Here is a 22,797-nt window from a genome sequence, read left to right as displayed (position 1 = left end):
AAGGACCCACATGCTTTCTCCCCATATCAGGTCATAATAAGATCAAAGAACTAGGCACGGAAGAGGCCATCTGGTGCAAATCCTTTCATTGTATAGAGAAGGAAAATGAGGCTACTCAGTTTAAATGTAGTGCTCCAAATCACAAAAGTGTCAAAGGCAAGATCCAAACCTTTTTCATGTACTACCTGTCCCACTGAAAAATAAAAGTGAGAATAAATCTCTTGTAACAAATATACATTGTTGAACAAAATAAAGTCCTGCACTGGTCGTGTCCAAAAACACATACCTTTTTGCATTTTGAATCTATCACCTCTTGCAACAATTTTCCTTTCATTCATTCTCCTCTTGAAGGAAAACACTGTTGATTTGAGAATTGTCCCCAGAAAACAACATAATGCAGCACATAGATGAGACTATTCAGTATGCCCTGCATCTCCTACAGATCATAGGAGTACTCTGCATAAAGCTGAAATATTCCTAAGGCGCCTCTTGCTTTAGGTCTATGCATAGAATATCTTACATGGTTTTACAGTATCCAATGACCTGAAGTGAATTACTTTTTATATTTGGCTATAGCATCAAAGGGTGATTGGCTTTGATTAAAATGAGGTAAGAAGGCAAAAAATCCCATTAAAATCTGATTTTGCACATTATTCAGGGATCACTAGATCTGCAGGTTCACTATACAATAGCACATTGAGCATAGTAAAAGCAAAAATAGCAAACAATCTTCTGACTGGCAAACAATGTCTCCCAAAGCAACCTGAACCAGACCCCTGGGAGAAGGGTTAAAAGAAAAATCCTTCCTTTTTGAAAAGAGCCATCCATTTCATTCACAGGACTCCCCGGCATCCCAAGTAAAAGCAATTTCAGTGAAACCCTTTATTTGCATTTATCTCAATTTACATTTTCCCACAATTGATGCCCTTTTCCCATATCTTTTCTATTTCCTACCTTGCCAGAGCTCTGGTTCCTGTAATTTGCATTTCCCTAAATGTACACTCATTTCTCACAAAGGCTTGTTAAATAGCACCATTGTTTGCTATGAAATTGGTCTTGAAAAGCACTCTACACAAGGCATAAATAAGGGCTTAAGACCTTCTAGCAGATGCCTCTTGGGCTTATGCCCAAGCTAACAGGGAGGAGAGAGCTTTAATATCTGTGTCTTGGGAAGGGGGAATTCTTCTTTTGGTATGAGGAGAATCTTTCAAAGCCATCTTACTCAGGGTTTACAAAGTAACTTTATTAAAATGTTATCCAAAGTGTTATCATCAATAAAGCAAAAATGCAATATACAACATTTATTTATTTCTCTCCATTGTTATTTCCCAAGTTCCTATACATTGGAACCCTTTCCATAAGCAGTCAGAAAACAGCATGCAAAACAATTTTTCAGCACACTTAGGACATATCCTGTATGAAAATATGTATAGAACATAGAGATTAAAATTTTGCCCTTAAGGTTACATTTGCTGTATGCAAAGAATAATTCAGTTAAATATAAAATATTTATCTTATATGATAAAATCAATACATCAAAATTCAGAATAGGCAAGCAGGACCAACCTGCAGCAAAACTGTGAAAAGGCCAAACTATCTCCAGAACTATTACCTCCTCCAGAATCCTTTCTACTCACTGAGGTACCCTAATTCCCCTCAGGCTCCCAAACTCCTTTTCCATTAAAAATCACTCATAATTTAGCTTATACCAAGGTGGAAATAATGTGATGTATTATTCTTTCCAGAGGCAACTAAATAAAGTAGCGTATTGGGGGGGGGGAATTGGATGGGTATCAGAAAGACCAAATTCAAATCCCTACTCAAATATTTACTAGATATGTGACTCTGGTCAGATCATTTGACTTTATCTCTCACTTTCCTCATCTATAAAATGGGCATATCATCACCTACTTCCTAGGGTTATTCTAGGAATCAAATGAGATCATTTATGCAAACTGCTTTGTAAGGTATTAATATTATAAATGAGGCCCATAAGGAGATTTTGGAAATGCTTAATCAGCTGAAAATATAAATCTTTAATGCTTGAAACTAATGGGATTCTGGTGGCACAGTGGATAATGTGCCTGGATAGAGTGCCCAGCCTGGAGTCAGGAAAACTCTTCTTACTGAGTTCCAATCTGGCCTCAGACACTGACTAGCTATGTAACTCTGGGCAAGCCATTTCACCCTGTTTGTCTCAGTTTCCTCATTCGTAGAATGAGCTGGAGAAGGAAATGGCAAACCATTCCAGTATCTTTGCCAAGAAAACCCCAAATGGGGTCATGAAGTATCTGAACAGGACTGGAAACAACTAAACAATAACAATGGGACTCTCCCTAGAGGATGATACTTTAGAATGCAGACTTTTTCCTATCTCTTAAATCGAAACTCAAAGGCAACAATCTACTCCTAAAACCAGACTTGAGGCAACAATTAGCAGTTAGGTTCAGGGCTCTGATAACCCAATAAAAAAGTATCTGTCTTTATTCTGACTTCCCATTGTTAATAATCCAAATTTTAGCCTTTTTGCACTCGCTCATTGGTTTACTAAGTATAAAAGTAAGGATGTGGAAAAGTTGCTTCCATAGTCTTCATTTCTATCTTTTTTAAAGCAAAGTGTCTTTAAAGACAATGTATTTATGTGTATATGGAGGGGGGATGGGGGAGCCTATTAGTAATACATTTGAATACCTGCCTTTCTGACAAATATTGGGCCCACGTTCCACAACTGACTATAAGTACAACTTTATTTAACCTACAGCAAACACTATTCAACATTTCCTAGTCTTCAGATACCCTATACATTTCATCGGTTTGGAGAACTTCTGAAAGGAAAGAATGAGAATATATGAGTTCTAAATCATGGCACTTTATTTAGAGCAAAACCATGTTCCCCCTTTCTAGGGCAGAACTATGTCAGCATAGCTGGGAAGAAAAATGGCAGCTGATCAAAAAAAAACTGTTTTATTGAGAATGTCACTCACACCAACCAGCACAGTGTGTTTTAAGCTGTTAGATCACTGCTTTCAGTTCCACTTAGGTCAATACTTCAAGGATGTTTGATTTCAGTTCTGCCCCCTGACGTAGTCCCTGTACCTCAGGAGATGGTCTTGATGAGTTATTGGACTCTCACCCATTCATCATCTGATGGCTGATGAATCTCTCTAATTTAGCTAGGTTGGTCCTAGGGTGATGGACATTCAGTCCCATCATTAAGCCTGCACATACCTGAAGCTTTTCCAGCTTAATAAGCTCCCAAAGCTTATGCTTTTTGGGAATAGCCAAAAATAATCTAAGGTTATCTCTATACACTGTGCAGCTAGGTGACATAGTGGATAGACTGTAAGGTCTCGAGTCAGGAAAACCCATCTTCCTGAGTTCAAATCCAGCCTCAGACACTGACTAGCTGTGTGACCCTGGGCAAGTCAGTTAACCCTGTTTGCCTCAGTTTTTTCATATGTAAAATGAGATGGAGAAGGAAAAAGCAAATCACTCTACTATCTTTGCCAAGAAAACCCCAAATGGGGTCACAAAGAGATGGACACAACTGAAATGATTCTACACCACAATGAGTAACTGGAGGATGTGGTTGTACTATGACTTTATAATTCTTGAAAGGACTCAATCAAAGTAGGTTATATGATATAAATATTTACAAACTAACAAACCGCTCTTCAAAAACTATATGGTTCATTGAATTCACTCTACTGGAAATAAGCCTGCCATTTGCCAGGCACTGTACTAGGTGCTGTAATACCTAACACTAGTAATAAGTAACACTGTTGGTGGAGTTGTGAACTGATCCAACCATTCTAGAAACCAATTTGGAACTATGCCCAAAGGGCTATAAAATTGTGTATACCCTTTGATCCAGCAATACCACCACTAGGTCTATATCCCAAAGAGATCATTAAAAAGGGAAAAGAGAGGCAGCTAGTTGGTGCAGTGGATAAAACACCAGCCCTGGATTCAGGAGGACCTGAGTTCAAATCAGGCCTTAGACACTTGACACTTATTAGCTGTGTGACCCTGGGCAAGTCACTTAACCCTCATTGCTCCACAAAAAAGGAAAAGAAACTATTTGTACAAGAATATTTATAGCAGCTCTTTTTGTGGTGGCTAAGAATTGGAAATTGTAGGGATGCCCATCAATTGGGGAATGGCTAAACAAGCTGTGGTATATGATTATAATGGAATGTTATTTTGCTATAAGAAATGACAAATCCGGCCTCAGACACTTACTAGTTGTGTGACCCTGGGCAAGTCACTTAACCCCAATTGCCTCATACCAAAAAAAAAAAAAAAAATGACAAGTAGGATGATTTCAGAAAAACCTAGAAAGACTAAGATGAACTAATGCATAGTGAAGTGAACAGAACCAGGAGAAAGTTGTATACAGTAACAACAATATTGTTGAATGAAGAATTGTGAATGACTTAGTTATTCTCAGCAATACAATGATCCAGGACAATCCCAAAGGACTAATGATGAAGCATACTATACACCTCCAGTGAAATAACTGATATTGTTTGAATACAGACTGAAGAATGCTATTTTTCACTCTCATTTTTTTCTTTTTCATATGTAAATGTTTCACATAATTGCATATGTATAACCTATATCTGTTTGACTATGGTGTTGGAGGGTGACGGAAGGAAGAATAGAATTTAGAACTCAAAACTTTAAATAACAAATGTCTAAAAAAATTAAAGAGATTCTAAAAATGTAATAACTATATTTGTATAGTTCTTTAAGGTTTGCAAAGCACTTTTCCCAGTGTTATCTCATTTTATCCTAGCAATAGCCCTGGGATATAGATGCTATTATTATCTCAATTGTAAAGATGAAGAAACTGAGACAGAAAATGGTTAAGTAACTTGCTCTGGGTCACACAGCTAATAAGTGTCTGAGACAGGAATTGAACTCAGGTCTTCCAAGTCCCACTGTACCACTTGTACAAAAAATGAAACAATTCTTATCTGGTGAGCTCACAAAGTAATCCAACAAGTAAGTCTTTCAAAAACATTAATTCAATTTTAGAATAATCAGACCAGCATTCAGTTATTTATTCAGTGTTTGACACCAATTCTACCTTGATTCTGAGGTGGAGGAATAGTGAAGGCAGATACAAGAATATATCTGTTGGTAATTCTGAATTGACTGTGGTTCATATTTTTCTTCAGGTTTGAAGCAAACATTCAAATTCACATCTTCTGATTCAAATTCCAGTGATCTGTCCTTTTTACCTTCACCCCCAAAAAAGTTTTTCACTGATCTGTGGTGTACATGCGCCTTGCTTGAAGCAAGCTAGGGACAGTTAGGTGATATAGTAGGGTTGAAGTCAGGAAGATCTGAGTTCGAATCCAGCCACAGACACTTACTAACTATGCGACTATGAGCAAGTCACTCGACTGTTTGCTTCAGTTTCCCCATCTGTAAAATGGGGTGGAGAAGGAAATGGCAAACCACTTCTAGTATCTTTGCCAAGAAAACCCTATATGGGGTCACAAAGAGTCAGATGTGACTGAAACATGACAACCCCCCTCCAAAAAAAGAAATATCTTGCTTGATGACAAACCTAGAGCCGCAAAATAATCAACCCAAAATCATTGGATCTGGAAACAGAGACTCTGAGTTCAAGTGTCAAGTCTTACCTATGTGGATGACCTTGAATAAAACACTTCCTTTCTGTGGACCTTAAACTCTCCATCTATAAATTGATGTGTTCAGACAAAATGATCTCTACAGTCCCTTGTTGATCTATGGCTATGAAACCACCATTGGCAGTACTGTCAGCCAGACACAGTGATCCAATATTATGGCCTGGTTGTAAATCCCCTTACCTTAGATATAGGTCATTCCATTACACTTAGTGTTTGTAGAGAGCTTTATTCCCATGGCACCCACCTACTTGTCACATCGAAATTATTGAAGGGTGCTGTAGGAAGAACAAGGATGTATGGGAGAAATTCATGCTAGCTGATTGATCTTTTCCACTGAAAACAGTATTACTGCCGCTAGAGAAGGCTTTGATGGTTACACATCCTGGAAGAACAAAATGACAAAGATTTATCTGAGGATGTCTGGTGTCTACAAAGCAGATGATCCAGAATACACTAACACCCAGGAATGATAGTTTTTGCCTGGGGCAACTGGGTTATACAGTGGATAGAGTACTTAGTCAAGAGGACCAAAATTTAAATCTGACCTCAGACACCAAAACAAAAACAAAACAAAAAACAACAACAACAAAATACTTATTGCCCTAGGTCAATTTATTATACAAACAAGTCTGTTTCAATTCTCAGAAGGAAAGAAAGTGAATAGCAAGGTAAAAAATTATTTTTGTGCTGTACCTTGCCTTGGAAGAGATGCTGATAGCAGAAATAATGACCCCTCACTACCCTGTGTCTACAATCAGCTTTAGCAGGCCTCAACCATCCCAAGTGATGCTTAGAACCAGATTAAAATGTAATTGGGAGATATTTAACAAAATACAATAGAACATAGCTAATATTAATATGTGGTTTTCTAAGACAATGTGGGGTATACAGGGCTACTTAAGGACAATTCAGTTGCACTGTTTCTGCTGAGTTACACACCTCTGATTTATGAGCTACAAAGAGCTTCCTCTTTGTAAGTAGGTCCTACATATAACCTGTCATTGGTAAGATGCTATAGCCTGTTTAAACCCATCCTGAAGTAGAGGAAATCGAAGCTGAGAGATTTCTGATTCGCCCAAATACATAGTCGACGTCAGAATGAGAGTCTGAACCCACACCTCCTGAGTTCGTGTCCAGACCTCTCTCTATTGCATTGGGTTCTTTCTATCATGCCCTGCTCAATGTTCTCTACTTCAATTTAAGTCAACATTCTGTGTTTTTAGCACCTTTAATGCTGGGCATAAAGGTAGCTAGGTGGCACAGTGGAGAGAGTGCAGGACTTAGAGGAAGGAAGACCAGAGTTCAAATCCAGTCTCAGACACTTACTAGCTGTGTGACCATGGGCAAGTGACTCAACCCTGTTTGCTTCAGTTTCCTCACCTGGAAAATGAGCTGGAGAAGTAAATGGCAAACCACTCCCAGTATCTTTGGCAAGAAAGCCCCAAATGGAATCACAGAGAATCCAACATAACTGAAATGAATGAACAACAATTCTGAACAACAATTAACTCCTATTATAGCATTACTTAGGAAGAGGAGCTAAGAGTAACATCAAAATGTCTAAGAAAAGGGCAGCTAGGTGATGCAGTGAATAGAGGACCGGTCCTGGAGTCAGGAGGACCTGAGTTCAAATCCAGCCTCAGACACTTAACACTTACTGGCTGTGTGACCCTGGGCAAGTCACTTAACCCCAATTGCCTCACCAAAAAAAAAATGTCTAAGGAAGATAAATACATGATGGTGCTACATGATGGTCCACATGGATACTCGTTCCACTGAATCTATGATTCTTATCCACATCATTCCATAAATTCTTTAGCAAGCACTGAACTCAGAATCATGGAAAATTAGTTCAGATCCCAGCTCTACTATTTACTTACTCTCTGTGTAGTTTTGGACAAGTCAGTTAGCTTTTCTGGGTCTCACTTTTCTCACTTATAAAATGAAAGGACTGGATGAGATGATCTCTTTGACATCTCTTAACTCTAAAACCACAGTCCTATAATCCATGTAGGAGCTGCCAATATGCTAAGGGTCTTCCCCTGCTCACTGAATATTCCGTGAATATCAGGAGCCATACTGTGTAATAGGAATTTCTCTTCTCTTCAGACTTTTCAGAGGATAATGTTCTAGCTAAATTTCAAAATACCATGACCTTATATTTAAGCCAGACTTCCTAAATTAAGCATATTCATATATTGTTAACACTGCTTACGCTTTTGTATTTTTAAAGCAATTTCTCATCCCTTATTCCATCTTATCCTGATGGGAAGCCATTGGAACAATTTTCTCATTCCATTTTACAGGTGTGAAAGCACTAAAGCCCAAAGAGAGTTTATTTGTTGTTGAGTCATTTCAGTGTTCAATCTTTAGTGACCCCAATTGGGGTTTTCTTGGCAAAGATACTGGAGTGGTTTGGCATTTCCTTTTCCAGTTCATTTTACACATGAGGAAACTGAGACAAACCAGGATTAAGTGACTTGCCCACAATCACACAGTTACTAAATGTCTGAGGCCTAATTTGAACTCGGGTTCTTCTGACTTCCTGGCCCAGTGCTCTATCCATTGTACCACCTAGCTACCAAGAAAGACTAAGATACTTGTATAAACTAATACTGAGTGAAGAAAGGAGATCTAGGAGAATATACATTTTGACAGTAAAAATCAAGGGTATTTAACCTGGGGTCAATGGGACCCCAAGGGGTCTGTGGACAGGTGTCAGGAGTATCAGTGAAACTGGATTTTAAAAATATATATTTCTTTATTTTCACAAACTTTTGTTTTCTTTTGTTTTCCTATGTAAAATAGTTTACGTATTTAAAAGCATTCTGAGATGGGGTACATAAGCTTCATCAGACTGTCAAAGGGGTCTCTCTCTCTCTCTCTCTCTCTCTCTCTCTCTTTTTTGAGCATGCGCACGCGTGCGCACACACACACACACACACACACACACACACACACACACACACACACCCTGATGTAAATGGAAATTGAGTTAGGCCCAGAATTTAAAAAGAATAGGATCATGCCCTGAATTTCCTTTGGGATATCATACACATCTTTTTAATGATTCTCCAAATTCTCTGTGAAACAAAGGTCCTTTTTTATCATCAATATTCTTCTTGTGATTATGTGTCTCCAAGTCAAGGAAAATTGCAGTGTCTATTTACTTGAGGTTGAGGATTGCATAAGTCAGAAACCTCTGACAAACAACAAATTGCAGGGGGAGATGGCACAAAAGATGTCAGAAAAATATAAGACTGGAGGGAGGAAAAAAGATAGTCCAATAACAGCAAGAACAGAGGACAATCTACCTAATCCACTGGAATCTGAATAGGTTGGTCGTTCCACATATTGGATATGCAGGAAAAGATGGAGAAGTGTTGCACAGGATTAAGTGGAGAAACAGAAGTTCTGAAAAATCAAAGAGAATAAGAAAATTGAAAGGAAAAACATTTATTTGGCAAATAAATCTAAGATCTAGGTTTTAAAAAGAACCAGGGAATTAGGTAAACATTCAGCTAGTCTGATTTTTAAAATGAGAGAAGAAAATTAAGTTGCCATTATTAAAAGATTAAAAAGGAGAATTCACAATACTTGAAGATGAAATAACAGCAATAAATAAATACTATGTGCAGGCACATTTGATCCTCAAAAACTCTGCAAAGTAGGTGCTTTTATAATCTCCAATTGACAAATAAGGAAACTGAGGCAAACAGAGGTTCAGTAACTTGCCCAGGGTCAGACAACCAGTAAGTATCTGAGGCTAAATTTGAACTCAGGTGTTCTGAAGTGATGCAGTGTATAGAGCCCTGGGCCTTGAGTCAGGAAGAGCTATGCTCAAATCGAGCTTTAGACACTTATGAGCTATGTGATACTAGGCAAGTCGCTTTTAACTGTCTCAGTTTCCTCATCTGTAAAATGAGCTGGAGAAGGAAACGGCAAAGAACTCCAGTATATTTGCCAAGAAAACCCCAAATGGCATCAGGAAGAGTTGGACACAACTGAAACAACTTCCTGACTCCGGACCCAATGTGGTATCCATTGTCTGACACCTAGCTAATTATTAGGAAACTCTCAGAAGTTATGTCATCCAATTTTATGGCAACAAAACTGGCAATTTAAATAAAGTTAATCAATTTCTGCAAAGAAATAAAATATCAAAATTAAAAGAACAAGAAATAGAGAATTTAAATAACTCAATCTTGGAAAAAATTAATAAACCATAAATCATCTCCCAAAAGAAAGAAAAAAATCAGAACAAGATTGCATTATAAGTAAATTCTACAAAATATTCAAAGAAGTAATTCAAATTAACTGCTTACAAAAATAGGAAAAAAGAATCTTAACGAACTTCCTTTATGATACAAATATGATGCTGATACCCAAACCAAGGAGAGACAAAGCAGAGAAAGAAAAGTACAAATCAATATCCCTAATGGTTTTGATACAAACATATTTAATAAAAAGTGAAAAAGATCCTCATTTTGAAAATAGTATACAAAATGACAAGACTGGATTTATATAAGGAATGAAGGATTGGTTCAATATAAGGAAATTTATAAGCATAACCATATTAAATAACAAAAAGTAAAAACCAAATATTTATATCAGATGCTGAAAAAGTCTTTGGCAAAATTTAATACCCATTTCTAATGAATACTGAAAAGCACAGGACCTTTTGAAAATCTGGAAAGTAGGATCTATCTAAAACCAAGAGCCAACATTGTATGCAATAAAGAAAGGTTAAAAAAGCTTTTCTAATAAGATGGGGGTAAAGCAAGAATGTCCATTATTGACACTGCTATTTAAGAAAGTCCTGAAAATATTATCTATAGAAAAAAACCAGAAAAATAAATTGACAAAGTAAACATAAGAGCAAAACTATTACTTTTTGCAGATTATAAAAGAAATCCAGTCAACTAAAATTGAAACAATAAACAAATTCAGCAAAATTGAAGGATATAAAATAAATATCCTAAAATATTATCAGCATTTCTGCATATTACTAACAAAACTTAACAAGAAAAGATAGAAAGAGGGAAAGCATTCGAAATGACTACACAACATATAAAATATTTGGGAATCTGATCACCCAGAGTCAAAAGGCAATCAAACACAATATCACAAGATTTATGTGAAACCAGGTTTATTACAAGAGAAATGAACATGTATGTGGAACCCAAAGAGTACACAGTCCTTACAGAAGCTTGTATATTTAAGACAGTACAACAAAAGAAGAACAATAGGAAGGGGCGAGGCATGGGAGGGGAAAGTTTCAGTAAAGATGGGGGAAAAACCTTCCCTAAGTGGAGAAGCAAGGTGATTGCAAAAGCCATGTTCTTTTCCCTTGGGAATTGCTAGACTATGAAGATAGGAGGGTTTGCTTATCTACAAAAGACTCGGCTACACAATCATTTTCACAGACTGGCTGGCACCTGTTTTGCTTCTCAAGGACACACAAGGGATGCTGCTTGGGGTTCAGACAACAAATTATGTCAGTTGTTGTGTAGAGAGTTCATCCTTGACACATTCAGGGCAGCCTGAATGCTCTGGGTCCAGTGTTTTTGGAAAACATGCAAGTTCAGAGGACCTCTTAATAGCCCTTAACACCAGACACCCAAAAGAACAAATTAATACAATTGTAAAACACTCTTTACATAGACACCTAAAGAATTGGAGAAACATTAATTGCTTATGATTAGGTTATGCAAATATAATTTTTAAATGACAATACTGTTTTATTAATTTACTTGTTCAGTGCCAAAACCAAACTGACAAAGGACTACTTTAAAATATTGGGGGAAATGAATGAAAACTACCTAGAATCCCTAGTAATTATAATAACTATCCAAATCACTAATTAGAGAAATACAAATTGAAACAGTCCAAGACTTCACCTCACACTCATCAAACTGATAAAGACCACAAAAAGGGGGAAATTACAATTATTGGAGGGACTGTAGGAAAACAGTAATATTGATGTATTGTTGATGGAACTGTTAATTTTCATTCTGAAAAACAATTTGGAACAATGTCCCCAAATTAACTAAACTGTATATATCTTTAGACCCAACCATACCACCACAAAGTCTATACCCCAAAGAAAGAGAACAAAGAAACAGGAAAATGACTCATACTAAAAGATTTATAGTATTGGGGCAGCTAGATGGCACAGTGGATAGAGCACTGGCCTTGGAGTCAGGAGTACCTGAGTTCAAATTCGGCCTCAGACACTTAACACTTACTAGCTGTGTGACCCTGGGCAAGTCACTTAACCCCAATTGCCTCACTTAAAAAAAAAAAAGATTTATAATATCTCTTTGTTACAGTAAAGAAATGAAAACTAAGGGAGTACCCATCAATTAGGGGATAGTTGAACAAATTGTTTCAATGCCCATCACTCCTTTTGTTGCCTTTTTCTGAGGACTTTAACCCTGGAGGAAATGGTTGCAGATTGAACACAGTTAAGTGTTAAGTCATCAAATTATAAAAAAGTGACACAATTACAAGTCTAGCAATAGTTGTATGAGCCAGTAGTTGATCTCTCTGGACATATCAGTGCTAATGGTTCATATCTGTATGTTGAATACACAATGGCCACTCTAATATTTCTTGAATTTAAGTCATCTTACTTAGGAATATGCCAGATACTTAAGACTTCACATACAATAACAAAAGTGGGGTTAGGGATATTTCATGTTGAAGTCATTGCCTTTGAAATTGTCCTACCTCCTAAAAAACATCAAGTTCATTGAAAAGATGTCTGATCTTCAAACCAATGATTTCTTACAGAATGCATGGGAGATGGTCAGGCCAAAAGATCACTTAGACCTCACTAATGTCCTATGCACCCTCAGCTAATACCTGAGTAGTGCCTGAAACATATATTCTCTTGCCACAATGTTTCCCCACTAAGATGGCCTATGAAATGCTTTATTACTCACTATTCAGAAATTCCACAAGGAGTAAGGAACAGAATGTAGATATCTTTCAGAGAGGGATTATCTCAATACTACTGAGGCAGCTGGTGGTGTAGTAGATAGAGCAATGGGGCTAGAGTCAGGAAGCCTAAATTCCAATCTCGATCTAACCTCAAACTTTTTTTTTTTTTGGTGGGGCAATGAGGGTTAAGTGACTTGCCCAGGGTAACACAGCTAGTAAGTGTCAAGTGTCTGAGGCCAGATTTGAACTCAAGTCCTCCTGAATCCAGGGCCGGTGCTTTATCCACTGTGCCACCTAGCTGCCCCCTGACCTCAAACTCTTACTAGCTTCAAGATCCTGGGCAAGTTACTTAATTTCTGTTTACCTCAGTTTCCTCAACTACAAAATGGGGATAATCATAACACCTGGTATAAGGATACTGGACAACTCACTTACCCTCTGTTTGCCTCAGTTTCCTCAACCATAAAACGGGTATGTTAATAGCACCTATCTCAAAGGGTTGTTGTGAGGATCAAAGGAGCTATTTGTAAAAGTGCTAGCATACAGTAGGCACTACATAAATGATTACTCCCTTCCCCTTCATTCTTTTTATCTGTATCCCTAGGGTCTAGCACAGTGTCTGGAACATAGTAGGTAGTTTATTAAACACTGCTTGTTTAATGCTTTTTTTGTTTATTTGTTTTTTGTTTAAATCACAATTTGGGGATATATGAATGTGAAAGTAACAGAGTAGTAATGTGGCATGAGAAATGGCAAGAGGAAGAGCTGGAGTGAAACCAAACTTGTATGAAATTGCTCAGAATAAATGGAACAGAAAAAAGAGAACAATAAAGTTATATACACTATAATAAATAAATTAATGAATGAATGAAAATTGATTTTAAAATAAAACTTAAGAAGTGTAATCAATACAATGACCAACCATGATATCACAGGGTCAATGATGAAGCATACTACTACCCACGTCCCAGCATAGAGGTGATGAACTCAAGAAGTACAACAAAGCATATGTTTTTTGACATGGCCAATATGAGAGTTTTTATTTGTCTTTCTTGATTATAGATATTTGTGACAAAAGCATTATTTATCAAGGAAGGGAGTGAGGGAGGGATGGAGGGAGAGAAGGGGGGAGAGAGGGAGGAGGGGAGGGGAGAGAAAAATGGGAAGTGGAAAAAGAAAAATGAAAAATAAAGGGGATCTAGCAATAGGGATGCCAGAGAGGGGGAAAGGCCATTGGGGAAACTTTTAAAATGCACAGAAGAGAATATAAGGAAGGCCAAAAGGAAATAATGGGCAAGCAGGACAGCTTTGAAAGTTACATGTTGCATTTATTATGCATTTAAAAGGAAAAGAAAAGCAGTACATTAGAAAAATTATTTCTGTTTTCTTTTGAAAATTAAAATGTTTATTTAATTTGATGTTCATAAAATTTAGAATGTTTTAAAGGAAAAAAGGGGGAAAGGGGAAACAGGGAAAAAAGGGAATAGGAGAAACATAAACATAGTTATAGGAATATGGGAAGAAGCCACTAATGAGAGATGAGAAGGTAATGTTTGATGGACCAAGTATCAGAAGAAAGAGGAAGAATTATTCAGTTGATTCAGGAACTTAAAGTTGAAAAGAAACATAGGTACAACACAGAATCCAACCATGTCATTTTGTAGATGAGAAAACTGAGTCTCTGAGTCTTTAGCTCAGTTGTCCAATGTCACACCAAGAGCAAGTGACTGAGGCAATTTTTTAACAAACGCTCAACTCCGAAATCAGTGTTCTTTCCATGCTATGAGAGGTTTGAATTAATGTTCACAGGAAGAGGGAACATTCCTTGACAATGGGAAGGCTACCTAGGCTGAAGAGAGAGCAAAGGCAGACAAAGAAATTTTGGAGCAAAGAGACAGAGAGATCAGAGACCTCAGGACAGCTAGCCATAATCCTGACTTATCTAATACCCTGGCCTCACAGTTTGACCTCCTCAGTTCCAAAGATCTTCACATCTCCTTTTACAAAAATCTCACTTTAAAGAAGAAATAGTAAATTCTTTATAGGGAATAAAGAGCCTGGACCCATGGTTTCATCATTGTAGGAAGCTCCTAGATGAAGAAATTTTCTTGTTTATAGTATTAGAAATGTGCCTAGAGTGGAGGTGTCAAAAACAGGGGCAACACTCCCTACTTCAAAATGTAGCCAGAATTAGCTTAAAATCTAATTGGGAGGGGGCAGCTAGGTGACACGGTGGATAAAGCACCAGCCTTGAATTCAAGAAGACCTGAGTTCAAATCTGACCTCAGACATTTGACACTTACTAGCTGTGTGAGCCTGGGCAAGTCACTTAACCCTCATTGCCCCACCAAAAAAAAAATCTAATTGGGAAATATTTGACAAAAGAAATAAAAATAAAATATAATATAGATGACAGTTATATGTGCCTTTTCTAAGTTGATGTGTGGGCCACAGGCATCTTTATATAGGTTTTAGTACCCCATCTTTCTATTTGAGTTTGACACCACTAGCCTAGAGCAATGAAAAGTTCAATGACTTGCCCAGGGTCATACATTTAATATCTGTCAGGAGCAGGACTGGGGTTAGGTCTTCCTGGCTCCTAGGCTAGCTTTCTACAATGCCATTCTACTCACTTCAAACTAAACAAGTCTACAATTGTTTCTGTACCTCTCCCTCCCTCCCTCCCTCCTTCCCTCCCTCCCTCTCTCCCTCTCTCTCTCTCTCTCTCTCTCCCTCTCTCTTTTTTTTTGCAGGGCAATGAGGGTCAAGTGACCTGCCAGGGTCACACAGCTAGTAACTATCAAGTGTCTAAGGACTGATTTGAACTCAGGTGCTCCTGAATCCAGGGCCAGTGCCCTATCTACCACACCACCTAGCTGCCCCTGAAATAATTTTAAAAAGAGGAACTAGCAAATAAAATTATACTTCAATCTCTTTTATACCAATATTTAACCCTATCTTTAGGTATGAGAAAGTATGGGCATCAAAGCTAAGGATTACAACTCTTAAAATTCCCTTTTTATAATGTCACTCACAAAGCCATTGCTATATGGAAAGTCTAAGACATTGATATGAAAAAAGAAAAGAACTAGTTTGTTTCAGGAAATCATTCTAAACTCTTTACCATAGATATTTAGGGTAAACCATACCACCCTGGCCACTTTCCTTTGGCAAAGTATTTTTTTTTCTTTGCTATCAGTAAGACAGGTATTGTAGGAAGAAAGATGATGTAAGCATACTACAATTGAAGTGGGAAGACCTGGATCCAAGTCTCAGTAGATCCTTGGACATTCACTTAACCCCTACTAACCTCAGTTTCCTTATCTGTCAAAAAAGGGGGAAATTCAGTCATTCAACAACCCTGTAGTAAGCGTCCATTGTGTGCTTAACTGTATGATAAATTTCAATGACACAGTCATTGACTATATGGAGTTTACAATTCAATACACTTGTCCTATGTGGAGATAATCAAATGAGACATTGTGATAAACATATTTTATAGCCATAAAATGTAAGGTATTACTATATTGTATAAGGCAACATGGTGCAGTGGAAAAAGTCCTAGGCTTACAATTATGACACTACCATTTATATGTCAGACTCTGGGAAAACGATTTAAACTTTGGAGCTTCAGTTTTCCTATTATAAAATGTAGAAAATAAAACTCACATTAACAAATCTCATTGAATTGAGTAAAGTCCTTTTTAAATTATAAAAAAAGCCATAGAAATATGAGTTATTAAGATCCCTGAAGTAAAAACCCAAATCTCAAAAAACTATCTTTATAGTATTCAGTATGTTATATTGAATAACACAGGAAAATTTATAATATGTATATATCATTTAACTATATCAGTATTATCATAATATAATTGCTATTACTCAAGTGCTACCTTAAATTCAGGGCACCATATGTAGGCAAAGTTGATACTTAAAAAATATATCCATGAACCATCATGTCATGTTAACTATACTTTGTCAATTCTGCTATAACTCTATTTTTCTCTAATGTACATCTTTTTTTTTTTTTTTGGTGAGGCAATTGGGGTTAAGTGACTTGCCCAGGGTCACACAGCTAGTAACTGTCAAGTGTCTGAGGTCAAATTTGAACTCAGGTACTCCTGAATCCAAGACCGGTGCTTTATCCACTGCGCCACCTAGCTGCCGCCTAATGTACATCTTTGTAAGACAGAACATTATATTATTTTTTTATCTTTCAACCATTAGTATTGTATTGTTAATCCCATTTTATCAATAAAAAAGGAAACCTGACACAATTAGGTACAGAAAAATTTACAAAGTCATTATTTTGGTATTGGTGGGTAGATTAAAACTTGTTTCTAATGCAAGAGTTGAGACCATTTTTATCCTTCTGAAATTTGGTAATATACATTTTTATATCACAATATGAACAGAATTAAGTTGATTTAATTAAAATGAATAAAATTTTGCATATAAGTACACAAGTTCTGTTAGAATAGCAATCCTCCACTTCTTAATTCATTAAGACACTTCTGCCAGCACTTAGCACAGTACTTGGCAAACTATAGGCACTTAATAAGTGTCTATTGGCTGACTGATTACTACAGAAAGAATTCCTCTTACATTTAATTTAGCTCCTGTTACCAAGAACTAAAAAAGGTTTATCAGGAAGTGCTGTTCCATCTTCAGGTTTGGTAAGGAGACAGAAAGCACCAGGAAGTGAATGAGGTTTCGAATTTACCAAATACAACTGGTAGCTGCCATGGTTACAATCAGATGAAGCAACTCAATTCAGTTCTTTTCCACTTGAACAAGTATAGGAAGGCAAATATTGTACTTGTTAATCTCAGGTCTGAAAGGGGTGGTGCTTAGAAGACAAACTCAAGCAGGTGACATTGGAACCCATTAAAGTTAATAAAGTTTGAAGTTTGGGGAAAGGCACAATTTCTGTGATACAATAATCACCAATAATAAGGATTGCTAGCCTGTACTTTGAAACCAAATAATTACATATTTTCTTATATAGACACTTAAGTGTTAATCATTTATTAATAATAAGAAAAGGCTTGACAAGTTTGAATAAAGGACACTCAGTAGCTTGTAGCGTTTTAATAACTATAATACATTGTCTTAAATGATTTACAGATGCGATAAAAGTTCACCTTGTCAATGTCAGGGTCTGTTCCTTTTTAAAAAACTATTACTTTTTTCATCTAGCTGGGGTCAAGCTAAGAAAGAGATAAATCAATCCAAATGAGAGAGAGGTAAGCACTCATATTATTTTAATAGCAAGGAAAAGCACCTTGAGACATCACCTATCAACTTAAGCAAGCTAGAGAGTTTCAGGGTTCCGGATTGTGAAATCAACCCCAATTGTATCTCTTTGCTTTTCAAGATCATCAGGACTTGATGCTGGAAAGGACCTCAGAAGTTATCTAGTCCACCTGCGTGCTTTGCAGAGGAGGATTTAATTTTTTTTTAACAGAACAGTTTCTTCCCCTACACTCTCTCTGCCTAATTCTTCTGACTCTGTAGTAAATCATTCCTTAAGAAGTTACAGTGAGAGCCACACTGGATCTGGGTGGGGGGGGGTGAGGGGGTGAGAAGGAAGAGGAAGAAGGAAATGAGGTTTTTCCTAAAGGGAAGTCTGAGCCCTGGAACCTGGAGAACAAGAGGGAGCCCACTCATTCATTACTTGCCTTGTTTGCTCCCAGGTGTAGTTTCCTTTAACTACTTGTTCTTTCTGACTACATATTGTGTCAGGTGGTAGGTACATTTTGGGGGAGGGAGAGGAGCATTTAGCCAAGCAAAATGCTGACTTTTTCATTCCACGATAAAAGAGAGAGACGGTTTAAATACATCTCACCAAACATCCAAAAAGCAGAAAAGTTTGCTGATTTCAGAAATTAATTAATGGAAGCATCCCACAAAACATTGGAAGATAAATTAAATTCTGAAAAGGGAAATCAAAGGGGCAATACTGTGTGGTTACGGAACACTCAGATTTCCTAAGGAAGGAGTTATCTACAAAAAATAATAATAATAAAATAAAAAAGAGTAAAAAGACTAGATAGCTCTAATTATCTTATGTCACACTCAACAGAGAGTGCTTTAAAATGAAGGAAAAACCACCACAGCAATCATGGAAAAGGCGAGAGTGTAGGGAAATACTAATTTCATTGAGTTTAAAGGAGTGATAAAAATCACCGATCTTGAAGTTAGAACACCTAACTTCCAGGCGCAGCTTCCACATTCACTTAGCTTTGTGACTGGGCAAATTTTTACAACCTTCCTGAACCTTAGCTTGTCCCTCTGTGAATTGAAGGTGGTTCTTCCACTATCTCGCAGACAGAAAGGTATATATAACCTTCAAGGGCAGCGTTAAGATGAGTTCACCTCTCCCTTCAGTGTAATTAAGAATGCGTCCTGATCAAAAGGTCTGAGGTCTAACATTCTCATGCGTAAGTTGCTTTCTCTGCTCAATTTCTACTGAAAGACTTTGAAAACTGAAATAGAAAGGCACGGGGGAGAGTGATGAAACTTTGAGAGAGAAAAGATAAGAGTAACACCGGAGACCTCTAGGGAGAAGAGAAAAACATTGAAAGGAAACCTGGAAGAAGGCGGGGGGGGGGGGAGACAATTAATGCTTTCCCTGCTCCTGTTCCTTACTTACCTAGGGATGAACTTGGCTTCCTCCCCGAGCCGGACTTGGAAGTCGTGCCACGCTTGGCCCAAACTCTCCATGCCCCACGGAGCAGCCAGAGCCGCTGCCTCTCCCTCTTCTTCCTGGTCCGTCTCCTCCGACACTGCAACCTGTGCCAGATGCGGCGGCCGCTCGTCCCAGCTCCGCCGCCGCCGCCGCCGCCGGCTGGCTCCTTGGAAGCCCCGGGCGAACTCCTGGAAGGTGATCTCCCCGTCGCAGTCAGCGTCCAGCCGCTGGAAAATCGCTTCGGCCTCTTCGGGCCGGACCTTCAGCTCGGCACACAAGGCGCTGAACTCTTCCCGTTCGATGCGCCCGGAGCGATTAGCATCGCAAGCGAAGAAGAGGGAACGGAGTCTGTTGATCTCCTCTGGTTGGTCGTCGGGCTCCATCCCGCCTCGGTTCGGTCCTGTTCGGTCCCAGGCGACTCAGCAGTTCCCACAAGCCGCAGCCACCCACTGGGGCTCGATGCCAATCCCGCCCTCTTCCCCCTCCCCCGGGGAGAGAGTTTGGAGGAAGATCTGGGGCCACCTGCTGGGACTGCCTGCGAGTTTGGCTGGCCCGGCTAGTTCCGTCACTTGAGAAGAGGTCCCGTCAGGACCAAAGCGCCTCTGTAGCTGAGCTTCCACACAGAAGCTCCAGCTGGCCAGTTACCCCCCTGAAGGGATATTCCGCAGACCAAAGGGGCACCACTCTTCTCAAATTCAGCAAGACTCCCGAGCTAATTGGAAGAGTATCTAGCCAGGTCCGGGTCCCACAGTAGCACTAGCTCAACTGAGAGCGCAGCTGCTCCCAGGCCAACTTTCCCAGGAGCGGCTCTGCAGCTCCTCCCCCGCTCAGGACTTCCCCAATGACTAGGGCGGAGTATGGAGTCTCGGATCCCCATGCCTCCGGGAGTTCCGTGAGGTGGGGCGGGGGATTCTCTCTTCATGCTTACTGCCAAAAATTGGGAGTGGGGAGAAGGAAGTGGAAGCGGGAAGGCGGCAGGTGTAGGGGGTCAGGGAAGCAGCAGCTTCTCCCTGGGAGAGCCTCAGTTTCCTCCCGCCTCCCTTCTCACCCAGCTGTTGGTCTTCAGGTCAATGCTCACATTGTTATCCAGCCCTGCCAAGAGCTCCGTGTGCCAAGGGACTCCGCTGGCAAGAGCGAGGGAAGGTACTTAGCCAGAAAGGAAAAGGAAGGGGGACAAAAATTGCATTCTTATCAGCAATTTCGTCTCTGTCTGGTGACACTCAACTTTCTCTATCCCAAATCCTGTGATGCCACAATTGCTTCTACAGATTCCGTATTGCTCTGCTTCACAGGAAAATCCAGGCAAATTTTTGCCTATCAAGCAGTTTGCAAATGCATGAGAAGTTGTCAAATTATAGTATCTAAACAAAAATAATTATAGTTCTGTAGTATCAGCCTTGGAGGTCCAATAATTTAATCTGACAAGTATTATCATGAAAGGAAGGAAGGAAGGAAGAAAGGAAAGAAAAATGGATTACTGTCCTTAAGAAGCTTACTTACAGGGGCGGCTAGGTGGCACAGTGGATAAAGCACCGGCCCTGGATTCAGGAGTACCTGAGTTCAAATCCGACCTCAGAAACTTGACACTTAACTAGCTGTGTGACCCTGGGCAAGTCACTTAATCCTCATTGCCCTGCAAAAAAAATAATTAATTTAAATTTTTAAAAAAGAAGCTTACTTACATCATGTTGATAATAAAATAAGAGATACCAAGGGCTATAAAATTCACTTTCCAAATCTAAAAGGTAGAAGAGCAGAGGAGACACTTGTTGACTATTAGCCTAACTTGGTTTCTGGAATTTTGGTGGTTACTCTCTGAGGCTTCCTTGAGGCCCAAAGGTAGCCATGGATATTTGAAGAGAATGCCAGAAGAATGAAAGTTCTAACAGGAAAAGATGTCTTGTATGGTTCCTGGACAGTGTCTGCTATCCAAAGGCCATCCCTGCTAAGGACAGAGATATTCACAGTGAATCTTGAAATGAGAAATGCCAAATTACCTTCATTCTTGAACAGCCCCCTTCCACTTTTGCAGGAATGATAGGAAAGTAACAATAAAGGGGGTAGGAAGTGTTATGCTAAAGACATCTTTAAGGTCATGAGATTACAATAACAAATTTTGATACTGTAAATGTGAGACCATTGTCATAAGATCATAGATTTTGAACTGGACAAACTTAGAGACAATCTAGTACAACTCTGCCATTTCACAGCTGAGGAAACTAGGACTGAGGAATACTAAATGATTTGCCCAAGGTCATATATCTAATAAATATCTGAAGAAAGATCTGAAAGTCTTTCTGACTCAAGGCTCAAAATTTAGACAAGCTACCTTTTCTAATTGAAATACTACTGCAGGCATGAGATTTACAATTGCATTATGTGGCTACTCTTTGCACTACAAAAGAACCCAGAGGACATATGAGGCACAGATAAATAGAAGGCTAGCTGACAGTTTCTTTTTGGAGAGACAAATAAAGGAGCTGGATATGTTGGCGTCCTTTGGTGTCCTAAGACATAAAAAAAAGAGCATTTTATGGGACACACTTGGTCATCTTACATGTGCCATGAACATAAGTAAAAAGAACATCATGGGGGGCAGCTAGATGGCGCAGTGGTTAAAGCACCGGCCCTGGATTCAGGAGTACCTGAGTTCAAATCCGGCCTCAGACACTTAACACTTACTAGCTGTGTGACCCTGGGCAAGTCACTTAACCCCAATTGCCCCGCAAAAAAAAAAAAAAGAACATCATGAAGATAAGTATAGTTTTTGTACCAATATTTGCTGCAAAGAATAGTATAAGAAGGTAGAGACATTCTACAAATGTGATAAATGTCTTCCAAATGAAATCATTATCTTCAGTCCAGAAGTGGGCATGCTGAAAAATATGGGGGCAGCTAGGTGTTGAAGTGGATAGAGCACCGGCCCTGGAGTCAGGAGTACCTGAGTTCAAATCCGGCCTCAGACACTTAACACTTACTAATTGTGTGACCCTGGGCAAGTCACTTAACCCTAATTGCCTCACTAAAAAATATATATATATATATATATATATATGGCTTAGGGATCAAGAAACAAAATAAGCCAAAGAATGATAGACTATACAAAGTATAACTTCACATCTTTTTATCGTGTGAAGTATACTTCCTTCAAGAAGAGAGTCAGACAATGGTGAACATTGAGGAGGAGGAGAAGGACGATGAAGACGAGGAGGGGGAAGAGGAGGAAGAGAAGGAGGAGAAATTAAAAGGGAACTGACTTTCCAGGAAGGAAAAAAAACAAATGTACAGAAACACAGCTATATCAGGCCAACAACTTGTTAAATCAAAGATCAAAATCAAATTAGAAGCAATGATAAAGATGGGAATAATTGTGCATAATCTGACCTATTAAACTAATGATACTGAATTAGAATGAATAAAGGAATTTAGGACAGCAAGGATTATTACAAAACTTTCTTACAAAAGTTTAACTGCTATGAAGCAATCAATGAGACAATG

At 38.6% G+C, this 22,797-nt stretch overlaps 1 protein-coding gene across 1 annotated transcript in view; it reads right to left on the bottom strand.

The window, feature by feature from the left end:
• Window positions 1-19,682, bottom strand: part of RASEF (RAS and EF-hand domain containing) — a 108,967-nt gene extending 89,285 nt beyond the window's left edge. Inside the window, exon 1 of the mRNA XM_043975626.1 lies at window positions 19,264-19,682. Within this exon, the coding sequence (XP_043831561.1) occupies window positions 19,264-19,682 (419 nt within the window). The remainder of the gene's footprint in view (window positions 1-19,263) is intronic.
• Between the last annotated feature and the right edge of the window lie 3,115 nt (window positions 19,683-22,797).

The sequence above is a fragment of the Dromiciops gliroides genome, chromosome 1, assembly GCF_019393635.1.
Source record: "Dromiciops gliroides isolate mDroGli1 chromosome 1, mDroGli1.pri, whole genome shotgun sequence".
In the NCBI taxonomy this organism is placed as follows: domain Eukaryota; kingdom Metazoa; phylum Chordata; class Mammalia; order Microbiotheria; family Microbiotheriidae; genus Dromiciops; species Dromiciops gliroides.
Note: the sequence above shows the minus strand (reverse complement) of the source record. Positions and strands in the feature narration are given on the sequence as shown.